The sequence below is a fragment of the Micromesistius poutassou genome, assembly GCF_964030765.1.
Source record: "Micromesistius poutassou genome assembly, chromosome: 22".
In the NCBI taxonomy this organism is placed as follows: Eukaryota; Metazoa; Chordata; class Actinopteri; order Gadiformes; family Gadidae; genus Micromesistius; species Micromesistius poutassou.
In genome coordinates, this window is record NC_140292.1 from 4845675 (window position 1) to 4873173 (window position 27499).

The 27499-nt window shown below is 39.3% G+C and overlaps 1 protein-coding gene across 7 annotated transcripts; it reads right to left on the bottom strand.

The window, feature by feature from the left end:
* Window positions 1-444: 444 nt before the first annotated feature.
* On the bottom strand, window positions 445-27372 carry ppip5k2 (diphosphoinositol pentakisphosphate kinase 2). 7 transcript variants are annotated; one of them, XM_084486215.1, is made up of 31 exons: window positions 27109-27372; window positions 26395-26682; window positions 24173-24368; window positions 23779-23869; window positions 23555-23640; window positions 23015-23169; window positions 22585-22686; window positions 22333-22494; window positions 21558-21679; window positions 21288-21389; window positions 21106-21192; window positions 20919-20994; window positions 20725-20834; window positions 20271-20356; window positions 20045-20170; window positions 19499-19620; window positions 18775-18957; window positions 18377-18518; window positions 17904-18127; window positions 16542-16669; window positions 16100-16214; window positions 15285-15392; window positions 14579-14695; window positions 13688-13861; window positions 12497-12670; window positions 9282-9354; window positions 8487-8606; window positions 5278-5340; window positions 2394-2534; window positions 2214-2312; window positions 445-2116 (listed from the first exon to the last, which is right to left on the bottom strand). In XM_084486215.1, exons 2-31 carry the CDS (start codon window positions 26563-26565, stop codon window positions 1611-1613), a joined length of 4161 nt encoding a protein of 1386 aa, XP_084342341.1. In that variant the 5' UTR covers window positions 26566-26682; window positions 27109-27372; the 3' UTR covers window positions 445-1610. The 7 variants fall into 7 exon arrangements, with proteins under 7 accessions (XP_084342341.1, XP_084342335.1, XP_084342338.1 ...); XM_084486209.1 differs by lacking the exon at window positions 5278-5340; XM_084486212.1 differs by lacking the exons at window positions 8487-8606; window positions 12497-12670.
* Between the last annotated feature and the right edge of the window lie 127 nt (window positions 27373-27499).

The window sequence follows — 27499 nt, forward strand, 5'->3', positions numbered from 1 at the left end:
CCTTCTGATCAACCTTCTCACCATGAAAGCCTCACTTGAGTATCCATCAAGGTTATATAGGCCACTGCCCAGGGATCAATCCATTATAAAGCGGAGCTGCTTCTGCCACAGGCAAACAGACATTGACAAACTAACATCACAAAACAACTAGATACATGTATGTATTTAAATTTTTTTCATTTTTTTTTTTCTTCATGTCACTTCGGCGGCGCCGTACATTTGTTTGTAGGGAAGTATGAAAAATCTAACATAGGTGAGAATATTAAACTTCATTCACAATAGCTGACCATGTTTCTGAGGAGGCATTTCAGGCATTTCATGTGAGGAAAGGATTTCGAGCAATTCAATTTGCAAGCTCTTAAATGATGACATGAGGTTCGACCGTCCGTTTACTAGTATGTGCTAAAAGTACATTAACATTTCAGGGTCAATGAGTGAGGATGATGAATATCAGACATTGCTGTGCATTTATTTTCATGTGGTCTACATTGTAGTATATCATTATTTACAACACGAATGCTGAGTATATGTGCGATTTCTGTAGCACAAGTTTATGGATAAGAGATGGGTACATTTCTGGACATCATTAGTCCTAATATACTGGGATTGGATATTACTGGATATTTTAGGCAGCCATAATTGTCTGAAAGGAAATATACCCTTTCCTTTCTAATTTTGCATTGGATTGTCCACAGCCGGGGGTAAATTGGTCCCACACAATCAACCTTTGGCACCAAGCCACAGAAATTGGACAATTTTAGATTTGAGGCACCGTAGCAGTGATAAACAGCAAAAATATATTGAATCTTGATCTTGTGCGCATTGATCTAAACTCATTTTACATCAGCGATGCTGATACATACACATCCAATTTATAAGCTCTAGCTTTCTGGCATTTCTGGCACATGAGCCATTAACTCACTTCAGGAAAAATAAATGTCAAAAGAACCGGGAAACCCACATAGAAAAAAGGAAAACCTATACAATTAATGTACGTAAAATGTTAGCTTGGAATTAACTTCTACGCAAATGTTTAATTAAAAAACATTCTGTATATTCATCTATGTTTAGATCCCTGGTAAAAAAAAAGGGTACTTTGGATCGATATTTGGCTTGAAAAAATGTCATATTTCTAATATACATCCAAACCACATTCACGTGCAAGATTTACAATCAAATTATTTAAGTACTCTTTTCTTCTGGACTGTCCAGATCTCCGGAGTACCATTTTGATATTTTAATATTTCTAAAATGTGTATATACATATACACAAATATGTATATGTAAACATACACATAATATACAGTATACTACATCATATATGTTTATATATGTATATACACAAATACAGCAATATATAATGCAATGCTTTAGCCAGCATCACTTTGTTTATATCGTTGAAATATGAACTTACATTGATTGACTGACGTGTCAATACATTCCCACCTGGATTCTAAGGAATATCGTGTATAGGAGGAATCAATACTCTTAAAGAGAAAAAAAAAACATGGCAAAATTACTAGGTGTAAATCTTCTTATTAGCAGGAAAATTTGCATGAAGTTGAATTACACAACATTTTTATATTCTGAAAGTTGTATTTGAAGATATGTTAAACCTCCCGATCACTAGCTGGTTCCGCCTCTTTGCCTACAGATGTGATCGTGGAACAAGAAGTCTCTGAATGTGCGTCATCGCTTGGGTTCTGTGGTAAAGTCTTGTCTAGCACCGTTTTACTACCAACACAAGCCCTCTGAGGTAAAGCTGTACACGCGTTACCATCTCCTTCGCAGTACTTTGAACGCGCCCCACGCAAATCCTGGGGATCAGGTTGTGTTGCCACTTTACACGATTCCAATTCTCCTGGCACTTTGTGGCTTTGTGTGTCACGATTGACAGTGTTTTTGATCCCTGGTCCCGTGCTCATGGGGAGGCTCTCCGTCGACAAGTCTTTACTGGCCTGCTCGTGAGATGAGGAACCGGTCAAATGCTGTTGTTGCTGCTGCTCCTCGGTAGTTGGGCCACACACAGCCGAGGGATCCTGTGATGCATTTCCTGATTCTGAAGAACCATGGGAACTACAGTGGGAGGATTTCCCTGATATTCCCTGACCACATACTGCAACAAATAAATGGAACATTTCAGTTAAATCTAAATAAAATGCTGATGACACAAATTATGTATGAATGGAATAATAATAAAAAGCCTTAGTTACCACTGGCAACCTTTTCCACTATCTTTTTCCCCTCAGTGAAAGGACAGGGCAGGACCTTTGCAGGTGTGTAAGTGTTAAGAGAAAATTTCTTCCCTGCAACTGTAGACAAAACGCATTATATAAATAAACAACATAAACCAGGAGCATAGAAACCCAGCCTCTTTTCAAAAGGATTCAAACCTGTGGATGTGGAGGTATCAAAGTCGGAGGTATGGCTTTTGGCAATGGAGGCCAGGAAATCGTCCACTTGCTTGAGTGACAGTGAATTGTGCAGAGTCTCCAAAGGACATATGGATGGAACCATGGAGTATAGCTCAAAACCTAGAGGGAGACACCAACATGGCTTAGTGTAGTCATAAGGAAATCAACAAAACTTGCTTTTGATTAAATTCTGGTTTTAAAGTCGTTTTTGGGGCAATCAGAGGCAATTTTTGTTTTAGGATTACATTATCAGATATAATTAAGACAAAACTCTGCATTTTTACATTTTTGGGGGTTTGTGATTCTCTCCAATTCAGGTTTTTAAACAAGCACCTAAAATTTAATGGATTTTTTAACTTAAGTGCAACATTTTATATATATACATTTACTTTTGTGTTAGTATTCCCTTTATATCAAATGCAGGGTACTTCACCCTATTAGTAATAAAGGCTGTGACAACCAATAAGGAAAAAAAAACTACAAATGTAATTAAAAAACACGAAGACTACATCACATAAATAAACAAACAGACGTTATTGTACTATCTCAACAGTATGAAACAAGATTGACCGCAGTACTCATTTAACATTTACAGTATCTTCTGAAAGAATTCGGACCCATTCCCTTTTTGCACACTTCTTTGATTTTAATTTATAACTTTTTAAAAGATTTTTTTATTATTAGTCATTAATCTAACAATAAAAGCCATTATTTCATTTGCAAATTGCCGATTTATTCATTCAATCTGAAAGTATTCAGACCCGCGGCACTATAAATTGCTGGCACTATCAATTGATATAAGGGTATAAAACCTAAAGATCAGGCACCAGGAATGAGCCATCCAGCCCAACTCAAACCGCTACCTGGCAAGTGGGGCCTTGATAAAGAACCAAATGGTCACTAACAGCTTCAAAAGTTCTTTGCAGAGATGGGAAAACCTGCCAGAAGGAGAACCATCTCAGAAGCACTCAGCCAATCTGGCCTCCATGACAGAGGGAAGCCCCTTCTGAGTGAAAGGCATGTGGAAGCCTGCCAGAAGTTCACCAAACAGCACTCAAAAGGCCAGCATGAGGCATGTCTTCTCTGGTCCATTGAAAGAGATAAATGGTGCCGAATACAGAAGGGCCCTTAAAGAGAACCTGTACCAGGGTCCCCACAACATCTGCCTGGGGGGCCAAGGGTCATCTTCCAGCCCAACGACCCAATTAATACAGCCGAGACCAGACATGTGAAGGACCTTAGAGTGGCCCCACCAAAGCCATCATAGACCAGTGGAGACCAGCCCTGAAGATGGCAGTTTAGACACTCCTCATCCTGTTGGAGAGGATCTTGCAGGAACAATGGAAAAAACTGCCCGAATCCATGTGTGTAAGTCTTGTATTGACTGACCCAAGAAGACTCAAAGCTGTAATTGCAGGCGAAGGTGGTACTTGTGGTACAGTACTGAATCAAAGCGTATGATGGTTTGAGTGTTGTCAAGAGAGCATAGAGAAGATTTTGAAACCTGACCAATAAAAAGCCCCTCCCCCCATGTTTCTTGCATTTGACGCCCCTGTCATTGACAGGCAAGATGCATTCCCTGAATCAATCAGGTATGAGATGCCTTGATTAGTCAGAAAGTGCCAGGATCGGTCCCAAATCTAAACTGCCCTCATACAGAGGAAGACAAGCTCAACTTGAACAGCACTTTTAGAGATTTTTAATAAATCCGCAAAAATGTCTAAAATAGTGCTGATTATGGTTTGTTGTGTCTTGATTGAGGTTCAAACACTGTTATCCATTTAAAAAATAATTTAAGGAGTACAAAAAGAGAAAGGGTCCGAACATTTTCCGAAGCCGCTGTATACCAGTTTAAGTAATAGGGTAAACTGATACCCAGATTACGAAATATACAAGCTCAACGACTTATTTCACTGAAAATAATGACACATTCTGGCAATATAGACAGCTTCTGTGATATGGCTGTGACGCCAAACTGTGCATCAATAAGATACCAAACTAAGATCAGATTCCTTTATAAAACCCAAATTTGGGTTGCGAAATATGGGCCTCAGAGAAAACAATGCCTTTTGTAGTGAAGATCTAAGGATTCTGATGCTGATCATTTTAAAGAAAGTATACCTTTAAACATCTGTAATGTTAACATCATTGACACCATTGATGTTTTAAATGAAAAACGCAATACTAACAACTTTACACTAATAATACTAACGAGAAGAAGAATACTAGATAAAAATGAATGCAACATGATAAAAACACTTACCACAGAACACACTGGATAAGACTGACCCATTTAGATAAGCAGATCAAAACAAAACAAAAATAGATCTCAAAATTAACAAACTCATGAAAAGTAGTTATGTTAGAAACCACAACTGATATAAAAAATGCCATAGAAAGTTATAATGCAATATTTAAATATAATTGTCACACTAACAATAAATTGAAATGTTTTTATAACAAACAATATCAACCAGAATTCCAAACAAACATTGTATCAGTAGAACGTAATGAAAAGGCTTTTTCAACTTACATTTACCATCACCACTAATTTAAACGTACCTAGTTACAGAATACAATACGAGAGAGAAAAACCAGTCCTTTTAAAAACCAAAATAATTCTGTTAAGAAAATAATAGCAGCTGTCGTAGCCCACAATCGTCTTGCCTGCCACTCTTTGACTCTTTAAACAAAGGCCTTACTATTCATGAATTCAAGAGGCTGACTGTGTCCCAGTGGCGTAGAGATGCAACAGGCCAAAAATGTGTATTGATACTCAGTGGGATCACGGCAGAAGTAAAGCCAATTATAAATAAAGGGGTAACACAAAGATGCATCTTATTTAACAAAAAGCAAAACATACCATTGGTTGGGTGTCTCGCAAATGATATTGAAAACCTTTTTACGCCAGAACTGCGCGTTGCTTCTGAGAAAGAGAAAGACAGGCAACTGAAATGTACAAAGACTAGCCAGAAACAATAACGAGAAGCCAAATAAAAAATATCCAGTATTAAATGGCATGCAGAAAGGGGAAAGCAGTAATGAGCTTTGTTAAGGTAACTTCAGCCAGAGGAAAGTTGTTAAAATTGACACAAAGTTCACAAAAAGGGCATAACCTCCAACTGGCCTTAGTTTTAATCACTACTACTAAATGCAGCTTTGCATTCACACCACATCTAACCACTACAGGGCAGGGATTGGCAGCAAAGCAGATGAAACCAATATCTATAACAATTCAAGCAATAACAAACACAAGCCTTAACATAACACAACCACATGTTAACTACAAAAGACAAATAAATCTAATGAACCATTACCTAAATTTACTAGGGAGCCAAAAAGGAGGACTCAGTAACATTAGGAAGAATCACTGGGTAAGGTGATGTCTTGACGTGTGGTATAAATCTATACCTAGCTAGCCGTTTCTTCCCATTCAAAAATGTACTTCATATTTGCTAATAAAGCCTTTGATAGACAATTACAAAAGTTTAACATTTTCCGCAAATTCTACTGGTACCACGGCAAAGTATTGTAAAGTCATGATAGCAAACCACACAGTTTATCCAAGTTAAGTGCTGTAAACCAGAAACAAATCCTCATTACACTCATACAATTCTGCCTCATCCACAAGGTATTCATAGGGCTTTAAAAGCCCAATGCAGACTGCAGCAGCTAAACAAGGCTTTACCAGGACTGATGCTCTCACAATGCCTGCAAATTCAGCGACTGAGTGAATTGGACAGGCGTCTTTAAATTCAATGCTATTGGAATCCTTGTAATAACATAAATGTAACTGAAACAACATACTTAATGTCAGATACAATTGTTGAGGATATATGTTAAGTTTCAACCAAATATGATGTTTCAATATTTTCAATTGTTACTGTAGTGCCCCCTTTGGGTGAATAATTGTCCATTCTTATATAAGTTTCGTTGCTAATCAAATCAAGTCCTACAAATCAAGTAATGCCACATTTTAGAATTGAACCATTGCAATATCATTCCAAGGTTCCCACTCTTTTTAACCGATTCCCAAGCATATCCCATTACCTAACTGTGCTCAGAGAGGTTTATATTACACAATATGAACTTTCATTACTAGCCATATAGCCTTGCCCTGATATACTGTACTTAAAGGAGAACTTCTGGAGTTTTTCAACTTGGACCTATTTTGCAATCATTTTGAGTTCAAGGGACTTATGTGGACAACTTTGAAAATGCTATGTTCGCACAGGAAAAAGGGACGGATACGATTCAAACCTAGGATCATTGAGTGACCATTGTGTCGCCACATTGTGTGTAGGGTGGTCAAATATACCACTTGAAGGATTACGTCAGTATCTGGTATCTGTAAATATTTGACATCTGTAAAATATGGACTATTGCATCCCGCTCTGTTTATTTAAAGATAAACCAGTTCAGAGCAAGATTTGCTTAGATTGCGAGGGGCTGTGTGCATTAGTGGACTGCTCATGCAGAGACTACCATGACACCAAGATGGTAGGAAACTCATTGAAAGAAGAATCCAGTATATCCTAGTATATTGTACCCTTTAGAAATCACCGTATTCAAAAGCAATTTGACACTCCAATTTAAATTTGTTGTATAATTGGGGGCCTTTAGGTTTCATATCAATCTGTTAATGCTGGTTGAGCCTTGTCGCTCAAATTCTTGGTTTGGTCCAAACAGCAAACCCCATTGAGTGATGTACGCCACAACAACAGATGACAGCATTGTTGCATTTTTTAACTATGTACAGTGGCCGCTTTCAAAAGGTGCATCATCATACTACTCTTCCATCACACCTGCTAGTTTAGATTACCTGAATGCATTTTGTTTATAGCTTGGCGTTTGCTTGAACAAGTCGGTTGAATGCCTGTTTAGGGTTCCATTTAATTTTTTATGTCTCTTGAATGTACTGTTTATGTTTCAAATGGCTGTCTATTCATGTTACATTGTCCAATAACTACACAAAACTGCACTCATTCCCCCTTAAAGCTTTCCTCTCCCCGTCATGGCACCCGTTCGATTTAAAGTCAAAGCATCGTTCTGTGAGCAGAAAATATCATGATTGCTGAAGTACTTCTCTGCAACAACTGGAAGCATTTCAAGACAGCAGTAAGGTCCACAAAACATATTGTAAGCAAACCAGATACTTTTTCTGAGATTGCTATATTGAATATTTTGTGGGCTGGTGTTGTACCATTCTTTCACCGGCCAACCAATCAAAGGTCTGCAATATCGATAGCTCCACTCACACAGCATGGTTGCTACCTGGTTAAGAGCCAATAGCTAAGTAGCAGCACAGGTACTTCAGTAAGGTATCAGTGAGGTGACAATGGAAAAGCAACACAAGGTGTGAGCATGGTTCCAGTACGATACGACTCAACAGGCATCGCTCAAAAGCTGCAATAGATCCTATGATTTCAGCGAGAGCAGTGAAGACATACAGCCAGTATGATTTATTTCTATACAACTTAAAGTTACGTCAGGTACACGCAAATAAATTCTGCTTAACACAGGCTTTATAAAGACCAAAAAGCAGATCAATGATCAATAATGTGAATTGATCACATGTTCTATTGCTATTGATCAATAATGTTATTTGTTAACATTTTAGATCACTATTGATGAGCATTGACTACACATATATCCAGGTAATTTTAGGCTAAAGCTAGTTGAAATGTTACACAACCATACAAGCGTTTTCTAATCCATAACTTGATCCCTCCCAAAACTACATTTAACCGGACAGTTGATACAGCTATTTGAAAACACAAGAGAAAAACACTGATGACCATTAACCGTTTCAGAAAACATGACCAAAATCATAACAGAAGTTTTGATAAACCAAGCATAACGGCCACAACCAAAAGCCTTACTAAACACAACAAAATAACAAACATCCTTTGACCAAATTAACTGACTCAAATTGTGAGACGATGAGGGGGAATACGATGCAGATTACAGCAAAATGTATTTTCAATCTATGCAATATTGATATTGTTTTGATCATGAAAATAATTTGTTGATCTTTTTTCCTCCAAGAGATGTGTGCGTGTTTGCACATACCATCTAAGAAGCCAGAAGAGGTCAGCTTTTTGCGGTGCGCGCGAGCATAATCTTGTAGGTTTGGTGCACTTGAGGAGCCCCCGAGCACCATGTTGCTAAAGAGACCAGCGCAATGAGCCCCTGATGAGAGTTAGAGAAGATACATACAGCAACCTTGTGGGCCAAATCCACACTATTGGAATGCGTGCATCATGCATTTCATGAGATTCTTGCCACAAACGTGCCTTACAAGTTCCTTTGCATTTGACAGTGATGTCATACAGTGGGCAATTAAATAATTCTAGCACAAGTACGAAAATAAATATTACTTCTACTCTTACTAAAAAGTACATTTTGTCTTCAGGACCACATTGCAATTGTGCAATTTTTGGAATATTGTTTATATATTTTTCCCTTCCGCATCTGATAATACGGAAGGTTTAATAATGTGATCACTTAACATGAAATTAATCAAAAATGTTAAATTAAAGAGAATTCACTACATGAAGTGTATTTATATGATCTAATGGCAAGACTTATAGGTCTTTTAGGAAGAATTTAGGTCCGAAGACAACACTAGAATAACTCAGATTCGTTCATCGCCTTTAGTTGTGTGGCAAAAATCTTGCTTAGTAAGAGATCATTCAGTTTCAGATTAGGAAAGTATTTGATGCAAAGACAAAACGTGTATTTAGAACATTCATCACATAGCAAATAATAAGAAACATGAAACAAAAATCACACAAAATCGCACTCTAAACTTTTCCTAACTACTTTAAGAATACAGTTAAACTACGGAATCCATTGAATACTTACCGATTCCAGTAGTGAGCTTGACTTCTGAGTGAAGTCTGCCAGGTCTTTGGAGATGGCCACTTTCTGTCAGGATCTGTCAAGAAGAGCGTACAAGAACTTGTCAGACCTATAAAACCAAAAGTAATAACCAAAAGTCGTTTACAAAAGTAAAACATGGAAAATATTAACATGAATGTTCTGGATGAAAGTTAGTTAGTGAAAAATAATGAGGGAAAAGGGGCGGGGGGGGTGGGAGGAGTCAGGACATGCAACTGTATCCTCATAAAACATGTATGGCACTGCAGGCATGAGAATGGGTGAGAGAAAAGGACTCCTATAGGGAAAAACAACAACAAGGGATTATGCGTCTGACTTGCTTCTCATTTGAGCTCTGGTCCTCTTTTTGAAGTCGAGAATGACCCATTTGAGTATTATCCTTGCACCTTCTTAAAAATAACACCCATAGACTTATGTCACAATGTTTTCTACCAATCAAATTAAAGGCTCACGACTTGCCATAGTGCTGTGAATTAGTTGGCTGGCATCTACTCCATCACAATACAAATTTTATGTCCAAAACTTGGCTTGAACACGTTTATAGATAACTAAGTCGAGGGACCTCCTTTAACACCCATCAGCCACAACACTAGCAAACAGATACTACTTCTGCAGTCAGGCTACACACACGGATGGGAAACGGGGGAAATGATACTCCACAGAACTCCACAGTGATCCTAATTGACTAAAGGAATTCTAAGGTCATGAGCTAGCGGAATGTTTAATGTCTGAAGGCGACACCGGGGGAGAAACAACCAGCTAAATGTTACACATCAAAGCACTTACCTGAAGGGCTAAGGCAGCCCCTTGGCCCTGACTCTCATGTCTTGCCTCCATGAGTGGTGCATAACCTACTGGATTCTAAATAGGAAATTCCAGTTATAGTTAATTTCCCTTGAAAATATGTCCCCCCCCCCCCCTCCATTATTGAGTCTGCTTATTTAGATCATGACATGAATGTCGTCATATAAGTAAGGTTAACACACTAACATTTGCCTAGGGGGTTGTCATTCTGTGATAATGAAAAAAAGTATCTTGGTATTAAAGTGACTTCTGATCTGCACCTTCTGCTGTCTGGCCAATGTTTGGGGGTATTTTCTTAATTCAATTTTAGTTCTCATTGTTTTAATGAGCCAAGGAGTCCCAAGATCCTCCATGAGTGGAGGTTAACACCCAGTACATACTGTATCTGTATGTACCCTGTTCATTCATTCATCAGACAGGGACCAATGTTTAACTCACTAGCAAGTTAGAACCAATAGGATCAACAGCATTATCTGTATCAGTCATAGTACAAATAAGAACACTGTTAATACAGCAAATTTTGTGGAAATAGTGGAATGAAGAGAAATAAATAAAACCAGAAAAATAATAAAATCATGTAACACAGGTTATAACACACAGAATGACCTAACTTAAGGTTTATCCTCCCTGCCAACCAGAGAGCAAGTTCAGCAAGTTTTAATCATTACAGATTATATCTATTATTTACAACCATCCAATGATGTTGATGATGTCTTTGGTTGAATATTATGTCAATGTTAATTCAATGTTCAGACTAAAACAGCTACCCTCTAGATACAGTGCACATGATAAAAACATAGTTTAAGGGGAATGGGTGTTTTTGTTCCGAAACCATTTGTTTCAACAGAACTGCTACCCTTCCACCACACAGAACATCGACCAGAAGGCGTCACAATGAAAGAAGCACCAATAAGTCACTAAGTCGTCCCCTGACCACGACTGCTTCAGTAAAAAATATAGGCGGTTACCAATTAAAGTTAAAAAGGTAAGTTATACAGATTGGTGGTGTTAATGTTAATTTTCATGAGCAAAAGGGGGCAGACGGCCGTGCATGCATCAGGATTATAGGTATAAACAGAGAATGAAGAAGAAATATTTGTTAAGGCCAAATTTAGATCAGCAACATTAAATATTGGACCTTATAGACATGCCAAACACTTACATTTCTACACAAAGTTGTATATACACAACTATATTAATATACGTTATATATTTAAAAAAATGATATATATTTAAAAAAAGTTGAACGAAAGGTCTCAAAAAGAACCAATGCACAATACAGAAAGACCCAAAATTATTTTTAAGGATTAAAACAGACATGTTGTTTATGGTACCTTAATGCAGCACAGAAAACTACATCAGGTTGCCAGTGAACAAAACTGTCACAAGGGACAACTAATTTAGTTTCAGCAGATGAATATAAAGAACTATGTTAATTATAAGCAAAGATGACTGCAAACCAATTAGACTGGTTTCTAATATGCTATGATCTAGGATATAAGATGTAGGAAGGACAGAGAAGGAAAATAAAGTAAATGGATGACTCGGGGAGGATTAAAAATTGGTGGCTGCTGTAAATAGTTTTTCACTGCTGAAATATTCAATCATCAAAAGCAACCATGCTTTACTTTCGCTGAAGGGTTTGTCCATTGTTTTCTTGGTATTAATAAAACCAATATATAAAGATTAGTTTGACTATAATCCTTTTCTCAAACACATCTAAATAAAACTTTAGAAGATGAGAGTATAACCAAGTTAAAACATGAGGATTTGAAAATAAACCGTTTTCATATGTTTACATGGGAAAACGAAGATTGGAAAATCTATTCTTTATTATTTTTGATATAAGAGTTAATTTAATGTATTTTTGGACACCAAAGAAGAGCTGGTTGCTAGCCTTCAACTTTAAAATGACCATGTTTTTACAAACAGAATATAAAGTAAAGAGTAACTAAGCAACAATGATGAGAAGCTAACAAAAACTGGGGATGAGCATCAAATGCATAAATGAATCAAAGTCCATGGCGAGTAATTCATAATAATAATATCATAATATCTTTAGTATCCAAGAATGTAAGTTAATCCAGGGAGAGAGCCCTGTACTGCTTAAGTGATTTGTGCCTTAAGGCAACCGCGTTGTTTCGTCAACCAAGCTGCCGTGAAATAAAATGAAACCTGTGCGTTTCGCCTGCATGATGCCATGTTTGACCTGCACAGCATGTCGTGTGCAAGCAAAATATGGCAGCACCTTTACATTGATCTGCTGATTAGAAGTCCTTGAGACAGCTTCAATCCCCTTAAGCACAGACGTGTGAAAGAGGAGTCGGCTTTGATTTTCTTTTGTGTGATGGTAATGAGTTAAAGGGTGTAAAAACCTGTTGCCATGAGCCAAAAATACTGGATGTGAAAGCCAGTGATTTGGGGGAGACAGGGGAAGAGGTTATTTGGTCCCCTGATCTGCGTCTTCGACGCCCAGTACCAACACCACAGGTGTAATGAAGCCAGGTACCAATAGAGTCTGGGCTAGAGACACTCAGTGGACTCTCTTCCTGGAAGTGAGAGAGGGGTCAAAACAAAGCACACAGTCATGCCATATAACAGGATAAAACACGCCACATACATGAACATGAAAAAATCGATCAATCCTAGTAGTTGGCCATGAGCATTCACAATTGAATCGGTTTTCACCACATTAGTTCAGAAAGTTCAGTAAAGTGCTCCTACCCGATTTAGAGGAGAAATTCTACAATGAACACAATGATGAAGATGTACAAGAAGCACATTTAACAATTTGCATTTACAAAACAACCCTGCCATCTCTCCCTATGGGGCCTTACACTGTTATACATATTGGCTTTGAGTTGCAGCAGGTCCAAAAAAGTTTAGTTTGGTCATGTACATCATTAGTACATTGTACAAAACATTTTTTGTCATGAACTTATAAAACACCCTTTTTCAGAGGAAGGATTACCACCTTTAAAAAGGTTAATTTTTCCAGGAGTTATTCCACACATTTGCAATATGAATGGTAGTGAGAAACAGTTCCATAAAAGGAAGGCTAGTAAAATCTTACACTACATACTATAACTATGCACATAAACATTGTTGACACACATAGTTGTGTGTGGTAGTGTATAATAATGGCAATGAGTCAAACTTTAGAGCTTTAGATAAACAGTCAACAAGCAATAAAGCACATAAAAGTAACCATAGACGCCCCCAATTCTGAAATACCAACGCAGCAAATATGAACAAAGGTTATTTCTTATCCTTTAAATGATTTTTTGTGTATGTTTGTGCGTGCGTGTTCCAAAAGCTTATTTGAAAACAGAAAAAGTACACTAGAAAGCCATACACTTTTAAATCAAACAATCAATTTCGTAACACTTAACATATATTGACTTAAATGACTAAAATCTAAAGTTAGTAAGAAGTTAAATAAAACCAAAGATGGATAGATGGATGATGTCGTACTTGGTAAACACCAACGTCAACTCGACTACCGTTTGCTTTTCAACATCGATCAAGTCAAACTGAAGATGAATTCGGTCACTAGCGCCACTTACTTCCACAGAGCCAATCTTTTTGGCCCGGGGCATGGTGGACTTCCTGTGGATGTAGATGGGGTCCGACACCAGGGGTCTAAAGTTCACCGGAGCCCGGTCTGGCTCGTCACGCTTGGCAGCACCGGCCTCCTCATCACTGTCGGTAGCCTGGGCTTTTTTCTTCGGGCCCTCGTTCTGGTGGGGAGAACAAATATATACAATCGAAGAGTGGGGGGCCCCGGTGGCTCACCGGTTAGAGCGCGTACCATAAAGGCTCAGTCCTGAACGCAGCGACCCGGGTTCGAATCCTGCCCGTGGTCCTTTGCTGCATGTCCTCCCCACTATCTCCCATACCTTCCTCTCTATCTCACTCTATAATAAAGCATAAAAATGCCAAAAAAAATCATATTTTTTTTTATTTATCAAGAGTTAACATTTGATTGAATAAGTGTACACAATGTGTAGGGTTCATTCATATCGACAGCAGTCGGCACCACAAGCCAACACTTACTTGCACTGTGGGACGTGAATACAGGTGGGTTTTGATAAGGTTTTGGATACCAACTCTCTCCAAAAGAGGAGGAACAGGGAAACAACCTCAAAAACAAACGTCTCCAAAACATGGATGTCTTACAGAATGCTCATCCACTCATCATAATCCCCCTTGCCCGCAAACGCTCATTCGCTAGACTATAAAAATTGTTTTGCCATTCCTACCCGCAGTTTTGCAGACATTATGGTTAAAATATGAATACACGTTTTGAAAAGAAGATAATCATCGGATATTGTATCGGCAGAACAATGTCCCTAAAAAAATAATAAGAAGAAATAATTTGGATTTGTATAGCGCTTTTCTCGCACTCAAAGCGCTTCACAGAGGAAACATACAGCAAGGTAAAAATAGCTGTTTACCTCACGAGATGCCGGCCTGTAGCCAAAGCCAGCGGGAAGGTTCTTGTCCTCCTCACAGCCTTTAGCCCCGGGGCTGAAGTGGAGCTCCACGTGGAACCGCTCCTCAGAAGAGGGGTCCTGTAGTCAACAGGGAGTCAGAGTTACTCACTTCATTCATTCACAATGGAATGGAGCCTCAGGCTGCAATATGTTATTTAATTTCCATATAGAATTCAAAAGATATGTTTTGGTTAGGCCACAATTGCTTTCCACTCTATAGGCTGCCGTTTCTATCCATCTATCTATATCTATATCTATATATATATATAAAATAACACACAAAACATTAATTATAACATTTCAAAATTGCGTGTTCATGAAGGTGAAAGAAGAGAACAAAACAATTTAAAAAAAAAGTATAATTATAAAAAAAATTATACAGGCCACATTACTTGACATAGCTTGTCACAACAATAATACACACACACTCCTTGTGAGCTTTGCATTGTACTGTGAATAGTAGTTCAGACATGTGGGAGAATAGTGCAGAATTGGATAGGAAATGTTGGAATGATGGAAAAATAATCTAATACAAAATACAAAAAACAGAAGTACCTGAATAACAGTAATCCTACAATTATAATAAACCAAAGGGAAACAATGAGGTGTCAGCCCTTTGAGCCAGAATAATTAAACATAATCCAATCAATATCAGATGATGCAGTACCTTGTTGGGATCCTCATAAAGCATGATTACAATCTGGGTCATGTAGTTCAGCTCGCTAACGACTTTTAGATAATCCATGGCCGTTTTCCACTGATCATCCTTCGCCTCCTGTAGAGAAAAATGCAAAACATGCCAAATTGGAAAGTTGAATTGCATCTATATAACCGCCTTCCACACACACACACACACACACACACACACACACACACACACACACACACACACACACACACACACACACACACACACACACACACACACACACACACACACACACACACACACACACACACACACACACAGACGAACAGTAAAATAAAGTTTCCGGATCGATAGACAATTATTTTTGACCACTCAAATGCAACAATGTAATTTTGAACAAAATCACAACCTCTTGGGATGCCTAGCAACAATGTCACTATATCATCTATATCTTAAAGGACACAGTTATCTTACAGCAGTTTTGATAAATAGCCATGTGTGTGTGGTAGTTACAATTTCCGTTGCAAAACTATTACATTTTTATTGTAGCTGGACACTTAGGTACTCGTTTGTGCGTCTGTGGGATCATAAAAAAGCTATTTTCGCAATAAAACCAGCCTGTGACATCATTTGTGCTAGCTATAATTCCCCAAAAATAGTACAAATTAATAAAGCTCTTAGACGGATAAAAAAAGCATCAGTTTGCCAAAGAGAAATTTTTGTATCTCTTTCCAAATTAAGTAATTGCAAGCTATTGGATGGCTAGATGGATCATATGACATGAGATAGAGAGAGAGAGAAAAAGTTGTACTGATGCACTAACTGAGGCTTACGTCACAAAGGGGTCCATAGTGCAGAATGGACAGCAGTGAATGAACATGGCTTTCACTGGTGAAATACAGCCTGGTCCTGACATGTCTCTCTGGGGACATCACACCACGAGAATACCTGAAACAGACCACCCTCAATTATATACAATAATTATAACTATTATATTGAGCACTATTTTCAATATGTACATTAAAGCCTTTTCAACACAAATATTTTTCATTTTGAGTTTTACCATGGGCATACAACATAGAACAATAACATGTTAATATTTTCAGATATCCATGTGATTAACATGTAACCAAATATAAATGAGGCAAAAATGAGTGCCCATCATCACTTGATTGATATTCTTTGTGACTGTGTGAAAGTTGTATGGCTCCAGTCTCCAAGAAATTATTTTCTTTCACTAGTTTAGGGAAACTATGATTGAATACTTGTTCTTACTCAGGATGCAGCTTGTTCACGGTGTCGTCGTCTTGTGTCCTCTGGAGATCCGACTTGATCTTGCGAATAAGAGGTGTGCAATAACCTTTAGCGATATCCAGCTTTTCCTCCTCGGTAATGCCATATTCCTAGAAGAAATTCAGAACAATTCCATTAGCATTTACACCAGGGAGCATGTATACGTCTGATGTAGAGTTATATATATATTGTATAAATAAAGGTTAAAATAAAATTCTCAGGGAATGGTTTCATTGTAGGTTGTGGTCCTCATCCCACATTTCCTTCCTCAATAAGAAAGAATGTATTTTTGCTGGGGGTGTACGGTATAAACGGTATAGAAAGTACACCGGTGTGAATTTGCGCTACGGTATGGATTTTGACCATACCGTGAGACCGGTCTGACCGGTAGACAGTGTTGTGTGTAATGTGTTACAAAGTAAGTAACGTAAATACAGTAACGTAACTTCTTTTTCATGTGAAAAGTAAAGTTACGCGAAACTACTGAAAATATGGTAACGAAACGTAGTTCCTTTTTCAATTCGGCGCAACGTTACTTTTCCCAGGGACCGATTTGACAGCGATACTGCCTTCTCAGGCAGTATGCTATTGCGCAAGCGCACAAGCACACAGGCACGCAGCCTGTGCAATAGTCCCAAGCTCTCATTCCACACCATACGAGACAGACGCTGGTAGCGTGAAGCTGTCTCTGCATCTCAGACATCGCTTCCGCAGGCATTTCCCAAAGCCAGTCCTTACAACAAAAAAAGCCAGCGGTGGAACGAGATAACAAACGGCGTCACTGTGTACCTGTGTAAGGACATTCCCTTTCAAAATGTCGATAGAAAGGGCTTTAAAGAGATGGTCAAAACACTTGATCCCAGGTACGCGTTACCTGCCCGCACACACTTCAGCCAAATTGAGATGCCAAAACTATACGGCAAGGTCCGCGACCAAGTGGAGAAAGAAATCCATACTATCTATACTGGAAGTAACTTAAAAAAAAAGAAAAGATTTAGCATTTTTTGCAGTTTTGCCCAATAAATGTTGTTAAAATACTTCTGTAGGCCTACTATGTGAAATATTTCCTAGTAATACAAAAATACAATAATAGCTGCCTAACCAGTATTTTACCCCTTCAGAAGCATTTATATAGAAATAAGAATATAAAATTAACATACCGTGATATAATACCGTACTGTCTATGCCTCAAATCATACCGTGATATCAATTTTAGTCCATACCGTACAGCCCTAATTTTTGCTACTCGAAATTCTCAAAATAAATGTAAATCCATCTATAAAATCGGCTAATTCCCAGATCTCAAGGAGAAAATGCCAGAAAATGCCCTCCAGCGCTTCCTACCTGTGGGATGACGATGTCGGCCAAGGCCTTGGAGCGGTGGTAGATCTCCATCATGTGATCTAGCTTGAGGGAGCTGTTGTGCTGCACGTCGTACTTGATGCAGTCGTAGATGTCCGGGATCTTGCTGATGTTGTAACGTCCGTTCTTCATTTTGAAGTCCTTCTCCAGTTTGGACCAACGGCGCAACATCAGCTCCAGCGTCTCGCTGTGGTACAACTGGATGTCTTGGGAAGAAACAACACCGAAACAGGTTTAGGGAAACGAAACATTCAGTGATCCCGCGTCCAAGTATTAACTGAATGCTCTTGATGTTTCAATGTAAGCACCACTACCAACTGCAAAAATAAATAAAACAGAAAACAGAAAAAGACAATGCTACTCAATCACCCATTAGACCCATCAATTGGACTTTTAGAGGATGAATATACATAGCATAGAAAAGGAATACATTTCTTTGTTTAATTGAGATGTACCAGCTGACTTGGGGTCCTCCATCCGTTGTCTGATCTGCTGCGTTAGGTTCTGAATGAGGGAGTACACCTTGTCACAGGTTTTCACCGGGTTCTCGATCATCTCCATCGATTTCACCAGGGATGCACCATTGGTTGGAGCCAGCTAGAAATAGAAACGCTGCCATTAGACAGTGTAGTAAATCAGACCAATGTGTGCATGACTGTGGCGATACCTCCTCCACACACTTTAATGAAACGATGTTACCTGCTTCCGACTGGTCGGAAAACACGATTGTCTCGTCCACACAACGTAGAATTGGATTGTGGTTTCATCAGGATTTGTCATCCCTGCACTTGTCACGTAGATTTAAAGAGAAATGTTTCATGCATCCACAAATGAGAGCTAAATATCTCAATACCTTCTCATAGTCCTCGGGGGTTAGGGTTCTGTCCCTCTGCAGGATGTCATGGAGCCTGGCCTTGACCTTCTGCTGGCAGCTGTTGAGGGAGTCGCTGTCACTGTCCAGCAGGCCGTTCATGTTGGCACTCTTCACCATTTGCACCAAGATGGGTGTGAGTTCCCCCTCCAGGGCCAGCAGACCCTATAGGCCACATGGACAAAGACACACAGTTAGTATTTGTAGATTTACAGTATGCATGATGGCCCTAGGTAAGATTTAAGAGCCATCATTCGAGTGTAATTTATTAGAATTGCCATAGCCCTCCATCAGTTATTGGTGAGTGGAATGTGCTGTGAGAATATCTGTTTCTAGTTTACCCTGCCTGCCTCTGCATGATACAACATCGATTTTAGACAGCTCTCGGCTCATTTCTGACAAATCAGGGCATCATCTCCCTGATTGGTTTAGGGAATCCATCGTGCCTGTCAATCACAGGAGCATGAACTCGACACACCACAATGGCGGAGAGATGTTGGGAGGGAGGGAGCCAAGAGGGACGCTACTTTTTTATGGTTGTTTATTTTCAAAACCTTGCTCCCTCTGTTCTGTTCTGTCATTACAACTTCCACCATATCTACAGAAGATTTCATTGTGTAAATGTATATTTTCAAATACATTTACGCATTTTTTGTAATGAAAAATAAAAACAAATAGAATGCCTCGAGAGGAACTGAGGACAGACCTTAGCAAAAGCAGCAGCAGTCATTTGCACTCTGCCCTCGTCCGAAGCGTATATCTTCAGGTCATGGCGGTAGGTGCTGTGGAGGCGCAGAAGACCGCAGCCTGGGAACCCTGCGTAATCACCTGACAAAAGGTTGTTGAAGGCATTGTTAACGAAGAATAACAACAATATGTGTGGAAGCTGTTGTGGTCAAAGCTCTTCACAGACCAACAAAACCTAAAACAACGTATGGTAGATGACGATGAAGAAGGTATGTAGTGGGTAATAAAGAAGTGATATTTATTAAATTAACTCAAATTGTCTATAGGTTTAACGCTAAACATTAATCATTACAGGTCGTTTTGGGTTATCAGCCGATAACCCAAATGGGTTATTAGCCGATCGATCAAACGTTCTGGCTACGCCCCCCAAATCGTGTTGTGAATTAAAATAGTGAAAGCCTGAACAGCAAAATATAGCCCCAGCAATAAATGACAGAACAGAGTGTCTACCAGACGTCAGCAGGGTGTTTAAAAGGGTGGCTTTCTCCTATAGATGGCCGCCTACCTTGTCCTCCAGGGTACATGCAGCGGAACGCCCGGCCCAGTTCCTCAGCCTGTACTCTCCCTGCCGGGGTCAGCTCCCCTCCCCACTTCAGCACCAGCAGCAGAGAGGGGTCGTTCCTCCGTACATCTGAGGGATAACGCACAAGCCAAGTTCAATGCAACGAACGCAGTGTATAAAAATTATTTTAAAAAACTTTCAGATATAATAATTACTTTGAATCAATTACCTTCCTCCTCGCTAGAGGCTTTTGGGCAACCATGGGGAAGGTATGTCATCTGAACTTTGCGATTGATGCCAGAAAAATGGCCATACCTGAAGCAACATGAAATGGATGTGTGGAATAATTACTAAAACATTTGAATTAAAAAATGCTATATTATTAAAAAGGGCCTATATTTTACCACCAAGTGTGAGTGTGATTATGCCATATCAAAATCTGCCCTGAACAGTGAACTAGTGACATCACAAGTGGGAGTGTCCACCCAGATGCATGCTGAATAGATCAGTCTCCCAGCCTACCCAGTGGACTGTACCAACTGGTAGGCTTATCTATCCATCATAACTCTAGGTGAATACGCGCACCTGTGACGTCCAATTTTGAAATGTCTCGTAATGGCTAATCCGACTCTCACCTGGTGGTAAAACAGGGGCCCTTCAATGTCTTTAAACAACATGCTTACATTTCAAGGACTGTCTTCAGTTGTTCCAGTTTTGCTTTCGATTCTTCAATTTCACAGTCTGTTTTTAGCCCGAGTTCAACCAATAATTGTCTAGCAATATCCAGCACTTCCTGCAGATGTATGAAGTACAAATTATCAGCCAACATAGTAATCATAAACATAAACATAAGACTCATGAGAATCGTCACACCCACCTGAAGTTGTTTAGGCTTTTTCAGTTTTAGCTTTCCAGTTTTGTACCCATCACATTTCTCAAAGAGATCAAAAAACCTTAACAAGAGAAACAACAAAACACTATTACAGATACATAGCATCTGGTAGAAGTTATTAACTTGTGTTTTGAAGTGCAGTGCTTATAGCTAAGGTGTTCATGCAGAGTACCTTTGGTGGCGAACCTCCATCTTCATTTTCTGCTTTGGAGTTCGGTCCCCGTGGCGAATGACCGCAATGACACAACGCAACTCCATCCTAAGTTGGATTTTAGTAGGAAAGCAATCATTTAAACATTGTTTGAAAGCCAGTAACACACTAAGCCATGAAGGGATCGTTCATAAGCTACATACATGGTACCAGAAGTAGTTGGGACAATAGGAATGTCTTCAGCCTCCAGTGGAATGGACCAGGGAATCTGGAACTGTGGAGCAAGCTCCCTCATGATGATATTACTGCAAACAAGGCCACCCATTTATATTAGAATCAAACTATTTTCAAATGCCATGAAAAGGGTTTGATGAAAGTTGTTTTTGTAACACATGAAATTACTCTCAAAATCCAATCTTGATGATCAATCAATGAATTCCAATACAACAAAAGAATAAAGGAAAGACTCTTACCCGAGGATTTTTGCACAGTCATCATAGTACTTCATCGAGTTCTTCACAAAACTAAACCCGTTGACGTCACAGACATACGAATGTCCATTGGCACGCAGTAAATCAAAACCACAGACAGTTTGCTGTGTAGAATAAACAAAAGGAAAATACAAATATGAACAACAACCAACAAGTCAAGGCCATGTGTATTATTCAGTGGAAAGTCATTGAGAAGAGGACAATATTGATTGCATTTAAAATCAACTAACAAAATCAACAGTTCATGCACGTGGATATCGATTTATGCACAAGAACAGGTACAGTACCTGCCCTAACAAAGGTTCAGTGACCATGGTGACACAGACCACACGTCCCCCCAGTATAAACAGAGATGTGCCCCCAGGAAATGTTACCATCATAGCTATTTACATGCCTGTTAGGCATGCACATTTTCAGCAACCTTGTCTGCTCTCTGCAAAGGCAAAACCCATGCAGAGTGCCTCCAGTCAGATGGAGAGCTAAGACTGTGGGTTTTAATCAACCAGCTGACCTTTGGCTCTAGAAGGCTAGAAGGCTTGTGAGGAGTGAACAGCGTCGTTCGCGCTGCACGATTCGAGCCACTGAAGAATTTCCATCAATTCGTGTCTTTGCATTGACTTTGTATGTATTCGCACCGCGCCAACAATTTGCTTCGCTCGTGGTGTGAACACACCTTTACAAATCCTTTTCCAGGGCTACAAGCTACAATTCCCACACTGACCTTTATGGTTACAGGTATTTTTCCAAACAGATTTACCTTGAAAGCCAGACACACTTTCCAAGCAATAAGCTTCTCTCTGGCATTGAGGATGACCGGGTACCGCACCTCCTTGCCCTCACTGTCCCTCTCCACTTTGCCATCAAGGGCTGGAGACTTCCTTGCTTCAGCATGGGCATAGTCAGGCCCCACTGTGTACACCTAAAAACACACACGGGCATTAACACATATGGTCAGACTTCTCAGAAATCTCAGTATCAGGAAAAAACAAAACTGAATACAGAGACTCACCTTGACATCAGTGCCATCTGTTGGCATAAACTCCTCATAAATATAGGAGCCTGTTTTCCTAACATTGCTCTCCGGTGAGTAAACGCTGCTTCTGCTGCCAATCTAAATGGGAAAATATTGAATGTAATTAAACAAAAATCAAGCATATTGTCCCAAATGCATCACCATCATTTTGCATTTTCTTAGATTGATTCCACACCCCTTAACTGAAATATCTAAAATCATTAAAGCCCTTAGCATGCATGCAATATACCTTGTACTTTTAGCCCATGTATAAATATTGAATACTGTAAAGCTAAACATCATCATGTATATTTACCGTTCTCAGAGACAGGCTTCACATGTACTTTGATACTGTGACATGTAGCAAAACGGATCACCAATGAAGACGGAAACGCCACTGATCTGGCACACGGCGGATCTTGTGTACCTTTCTGAAGAGGCGCTGGCTGCCGCCCCCGGCCGAGGTGGGGTAGTAAATGTAGACGTTGTGGTCCTCAGCGCTGACTGGCTTCTCCACAAAGGGTTTCTGAAAGACTTCCCCGTTCACTTCAACATGATCCTCCCCTTCCACCAGGTTACATTCTGAGAAAGAGGCAATCACAGTCATTAGTGCTCTAGCTTACCACAGGCTTCCCTAAACAGTATGCCGGTTATGTAGTCATTTTTTGCCTTTTTGTGCATTGACCATATAATGGATAATTCAGGATGAATTCTGAATTTGCCAGACAGAACGCTGATGTCTAATATACTTCCATTAGCTTGATGCGACCATAAGTTTGGTATTGCCAAAAATATTGGCAATGACTCAAGTACTTTGCAAGGACTATTATACATTTTCTTATAATTATATATGACTGTATTCATTATATTGTTATCGAAGATAATGCAAAAAAACTCTGCACAAATCTTTATTTAAACACATCTGCATGACTATGATCCATGACTTCTGTTTTTTTACCCCACTAACCCTCTGGTCTCGCAGGGTCTCGGTTGAGCACAGCAAAGCGAGGTAGCTGGATCCCTTCATCCTTCAGTATTCGGTACACTTCCCTCCTGTAAGAAAAAGGTGTTGATCAACAAATAAGACATGTCATGTAATCAAGAAACAAGAGAAATCATTGAAACTTAGCATAAACTAAAGAAAACAAGACCATCAATATGTAATTTGGAGAAGGTGCCAAACAAACTTACCTGTCTTGAATAGAGTACTGGAAGTCCAGGTCATTAATGATGAACGGGTTTCTTAGTTTTTCATAAGCCACAGCCTTGTCCAAAGGAAAGCCTAGTGGGATCAATAATGTATTTTATTGTTGAGGCTTTGTGTTCAACTGTGTGTTAGGTGTGTAGTCAAACAGTAATAACAAAGAACACGTGACCAATTGGCTAAGGATTCCTTGATTCTTTAGTGCATGTTGCAAACAAATAAGACACAAAAACAGTAAAAACATTAACCGTCGGGTGGTACCTGCCAAGTAATCGTCATGTTCATTAGGACTTATCATAACTGCATGTTCAGTTTGTGTTGCCACCGCGTATTCACTAACAAAGGGAGATCTGATCTTGATGCACAAACAAGGGTCCTTACCTTTGGAGTGGAAGGAGATGAGACAGTCACAGTGGGGCCAGTCTTCGACCGGTTCGTTGAGGATGACATCTTCCTCCAGAGTTACCACGGTGATGTACTTAAAGAGACACAAACGCTCCAGGATCTCCTTCATCGGTTTGGATTTGGACTTTTTCGACATTGCACAAATGCCGACGACTATCTGCCTCTCTGGTGGCTGAAAGAAGACAACAAAAAAGGTTTGATTAAAATTAAATAAATTGATAAAAAAATATCAGGTAAATGTAGGCATAGTGAAAAAATATTCTTACTTACACAAAAGAAAGAGCATTGGCATTATAATGGCATGAGTAATGTGTTCTGTATTCTAATATACAATAACTTGTAATTACTTTGTGCCTTGTTGTTGACAGCAAAATATCAACATCCTGCCATTTGTCATTGTCTGCCTGACAAACTACTCTGATACAGGAGCTACTGATTTATCCTAGTTGTCCATTAGAAGGACAAAGATGTCTACTGAGTCACTGAGATGGTGATCCTCTAAATTCCATTATAACTAAGAATAGTTAAAGTGCTGCCCAGTAGATAGGCTCATTGGCTAATGTATTACAAATCAACAAACTTTAACAAACTATGGTTGCCATGGTTGTCCGTTTCCTTTAACCTCTTAACCACCACCGTTTTTTTCAAGAATTTGAATGACAATGGTATCTTTGGAAATTATACACCTTGTTTTTTATGTGGATATTACAACAAAATGCTTGCAACTTTTCATCTAGAAGTAAAAAAACATTTGATAAAAAACATGAAACTAAAATACACCTCATGAAGCCTCCCCCACCCCACTAAACCATTTAACTATACTTAAAATTGTACACCTTGGTCTGGAAGGCCAATTTACTGGGGGAAAATAAGCATGCGTAAACAAGGAGGAAACCACAAAGGACTGTATCTGAGAAGAGCACAGACTGTGACTAGTGTTACATAAGAGCAGGAGGGTGGAACAAGACTTACTATTGGATATTGTGTGACCAATAGAGAGGACAACATTAATCCTACCCCTCCAAACATAGCCAGACTGAGAAAGATAAATGGTTTACCATTTTGTTTAGTAAATATGTTATACTTTCACCACGCACATCAGCTGCCAATAGAAAAACTTGAAGACTTAGGGAAAAACACAGATTTAGCTGACTTGGAACTTAGGTTTTTACATGATATGTTGCCTTATAAATGAGGAATCTTGCATTGTGAAATGGCAGAGTGACAGCAACAGACTCTAATCTCTGGCCTGTCAATGACAAGCCCTGTTCACACTTCCATCCGTCATTGGAACTGTCCAACTGTTACTGAACTAAGGGCATCGTAGTTGCCGCGGAATTGTGCTGTGGTAGATTCAAAGTGCACAATTTACACCATTTCATTTATGTTTTAAAATGTGTCTCGAAACTCTCTCATTGACTTTAGCACTATTCAATTCAACTGCGGTCAGTGACGGAGCAGCCATCTGGCACAGTGGGGAGAGGGCAAATGTAGGCCACCACCACTATATAGTAATACAACATAAACACACACTTTGAAAACTATAGACATTGATGAGATGATGATGACAATTCTGTCCTTTAATCATGAACCAAAACATACTACTGGGCTAACAAATATGACAGATTTCACAGAAAAACAAAAAAACAGGTAAAACTGTTAAAACAGATAGTGTGCAACTCTCAGATCTAGGCCTTGTTTACCTCACCATTTTCTCAGCTCAGGTCTAAATCCGGGTAATAATACAGCAGGTTATTTCAGGTTCAGGATGATATTTCTGAGCTTTATACTTACTTTCATGTAGTAATACCCAAATTGCCAGTAATCATGCCCCCCTATAGGAGGACCCCAAGTGGCACATTACGTAAACCAGCAGAAGCTCAACCACATGTATGATGTTTCGTTATGTTATGATGATCAACAGTTATGCTCATGGTTACTTAACATGACCTCCAACAGGGCTTAGGTTTATATGCAATAGGGCCTCTTCTAACATGGTTTCCACAGAAACCCACTCTCCAAATGCCATGCAATGTAAGCCGAAGCGGGAGTTTTGATTGTTATTGATGTTGCAAGGGCAATTGTTTTATTAATTTAACCTTTATTTTTACCCAATACTTTCAAAAAGCATGTCATTCAAATCAGATTAACATTGGGTTAGCACCACATGGGTAGTGGTCATGCTGGAGAATGCTTACCGAGTCATACATCTCATCGTCGTCTTCCTCCTCTTCCTCAACATCTTCGTAGAGACAGTCGTACCCCATGACTCTCCCAGGATCGATCAGCTCTTCTCCTTCGGCGTCATCACAGCCCACAAAAAATCGGGGATGTTCCAGGTTGTCCGGGGGCTCCTCTTCGGAGGACATGGCTCTCTCTCTCTAACACCAAATCCCCAACGTATTGCACTTCACAAATCCTCACATAGACATGGACTCTGGTTCTCTCTTGCCATGGACCAAAAGGCTGTACCCTTGTCTTACTCACTAAAGTTAAAAAAAACAAAAAAACCGAGTTAAATTCGATTAGCAGGGGTTGAATCACTAGGTTCACTCAGGTCTTTCATTAAGTGATCGAGAAGAGTTACAGAGAAAGCATTATGCGATACTAGCGTTCTTCTTTAACCAGGAGTTCCACGGAAACAAACAACTATTATGCACTGCAGAATGGCTCGATCGTCTTCATCGATTCTGATACATCATAGATCGCACATAGTCGATGTTGATGTGGATGATAATGTCTTATGAGCTTTGACTGGCACGATGCTCATAGGAGTATCCTAGGGCAATGTCAAGTTGACATTTTTGATTATAGCTGCCACTTCCTTCAGAATAACACACGTGGTTAACTTTAAAATCAAAGTAAGAGGGATGAATACTATAAATATAGAATACAGTCAGATTTCTTCTTACCTTGGGATTGAATACTGAGACCAACATATGATATAGTTTGTTGGTTTGACGATTGATTGTATACTGGCTATGCTAGCTAACGTTAACGTTGTTGATGTTCACAGTTACACAAGTTGAAGAGATGACTTAGGGCAATATCACAAGATGCGACCTGATATGGTCTTTGCTAAAAAAGGGAGACTAATTATATACTTTGGTTTAAAAAATAGAATAGCAATTGCTCCGTGTTTCCGATAGGTATCGAATCCAGTGCTGGTACGACAGTTCTTCCTCTCCTCCACGGATTAGTAATTGTTGTGACAAGCTAGGTACAATCCAAATTGAACTTCCGGGAATTTGTTTTTCCATTTTTCAAAGTAATGGGGCCATCTGCTCTCTCTTTTATCACAAC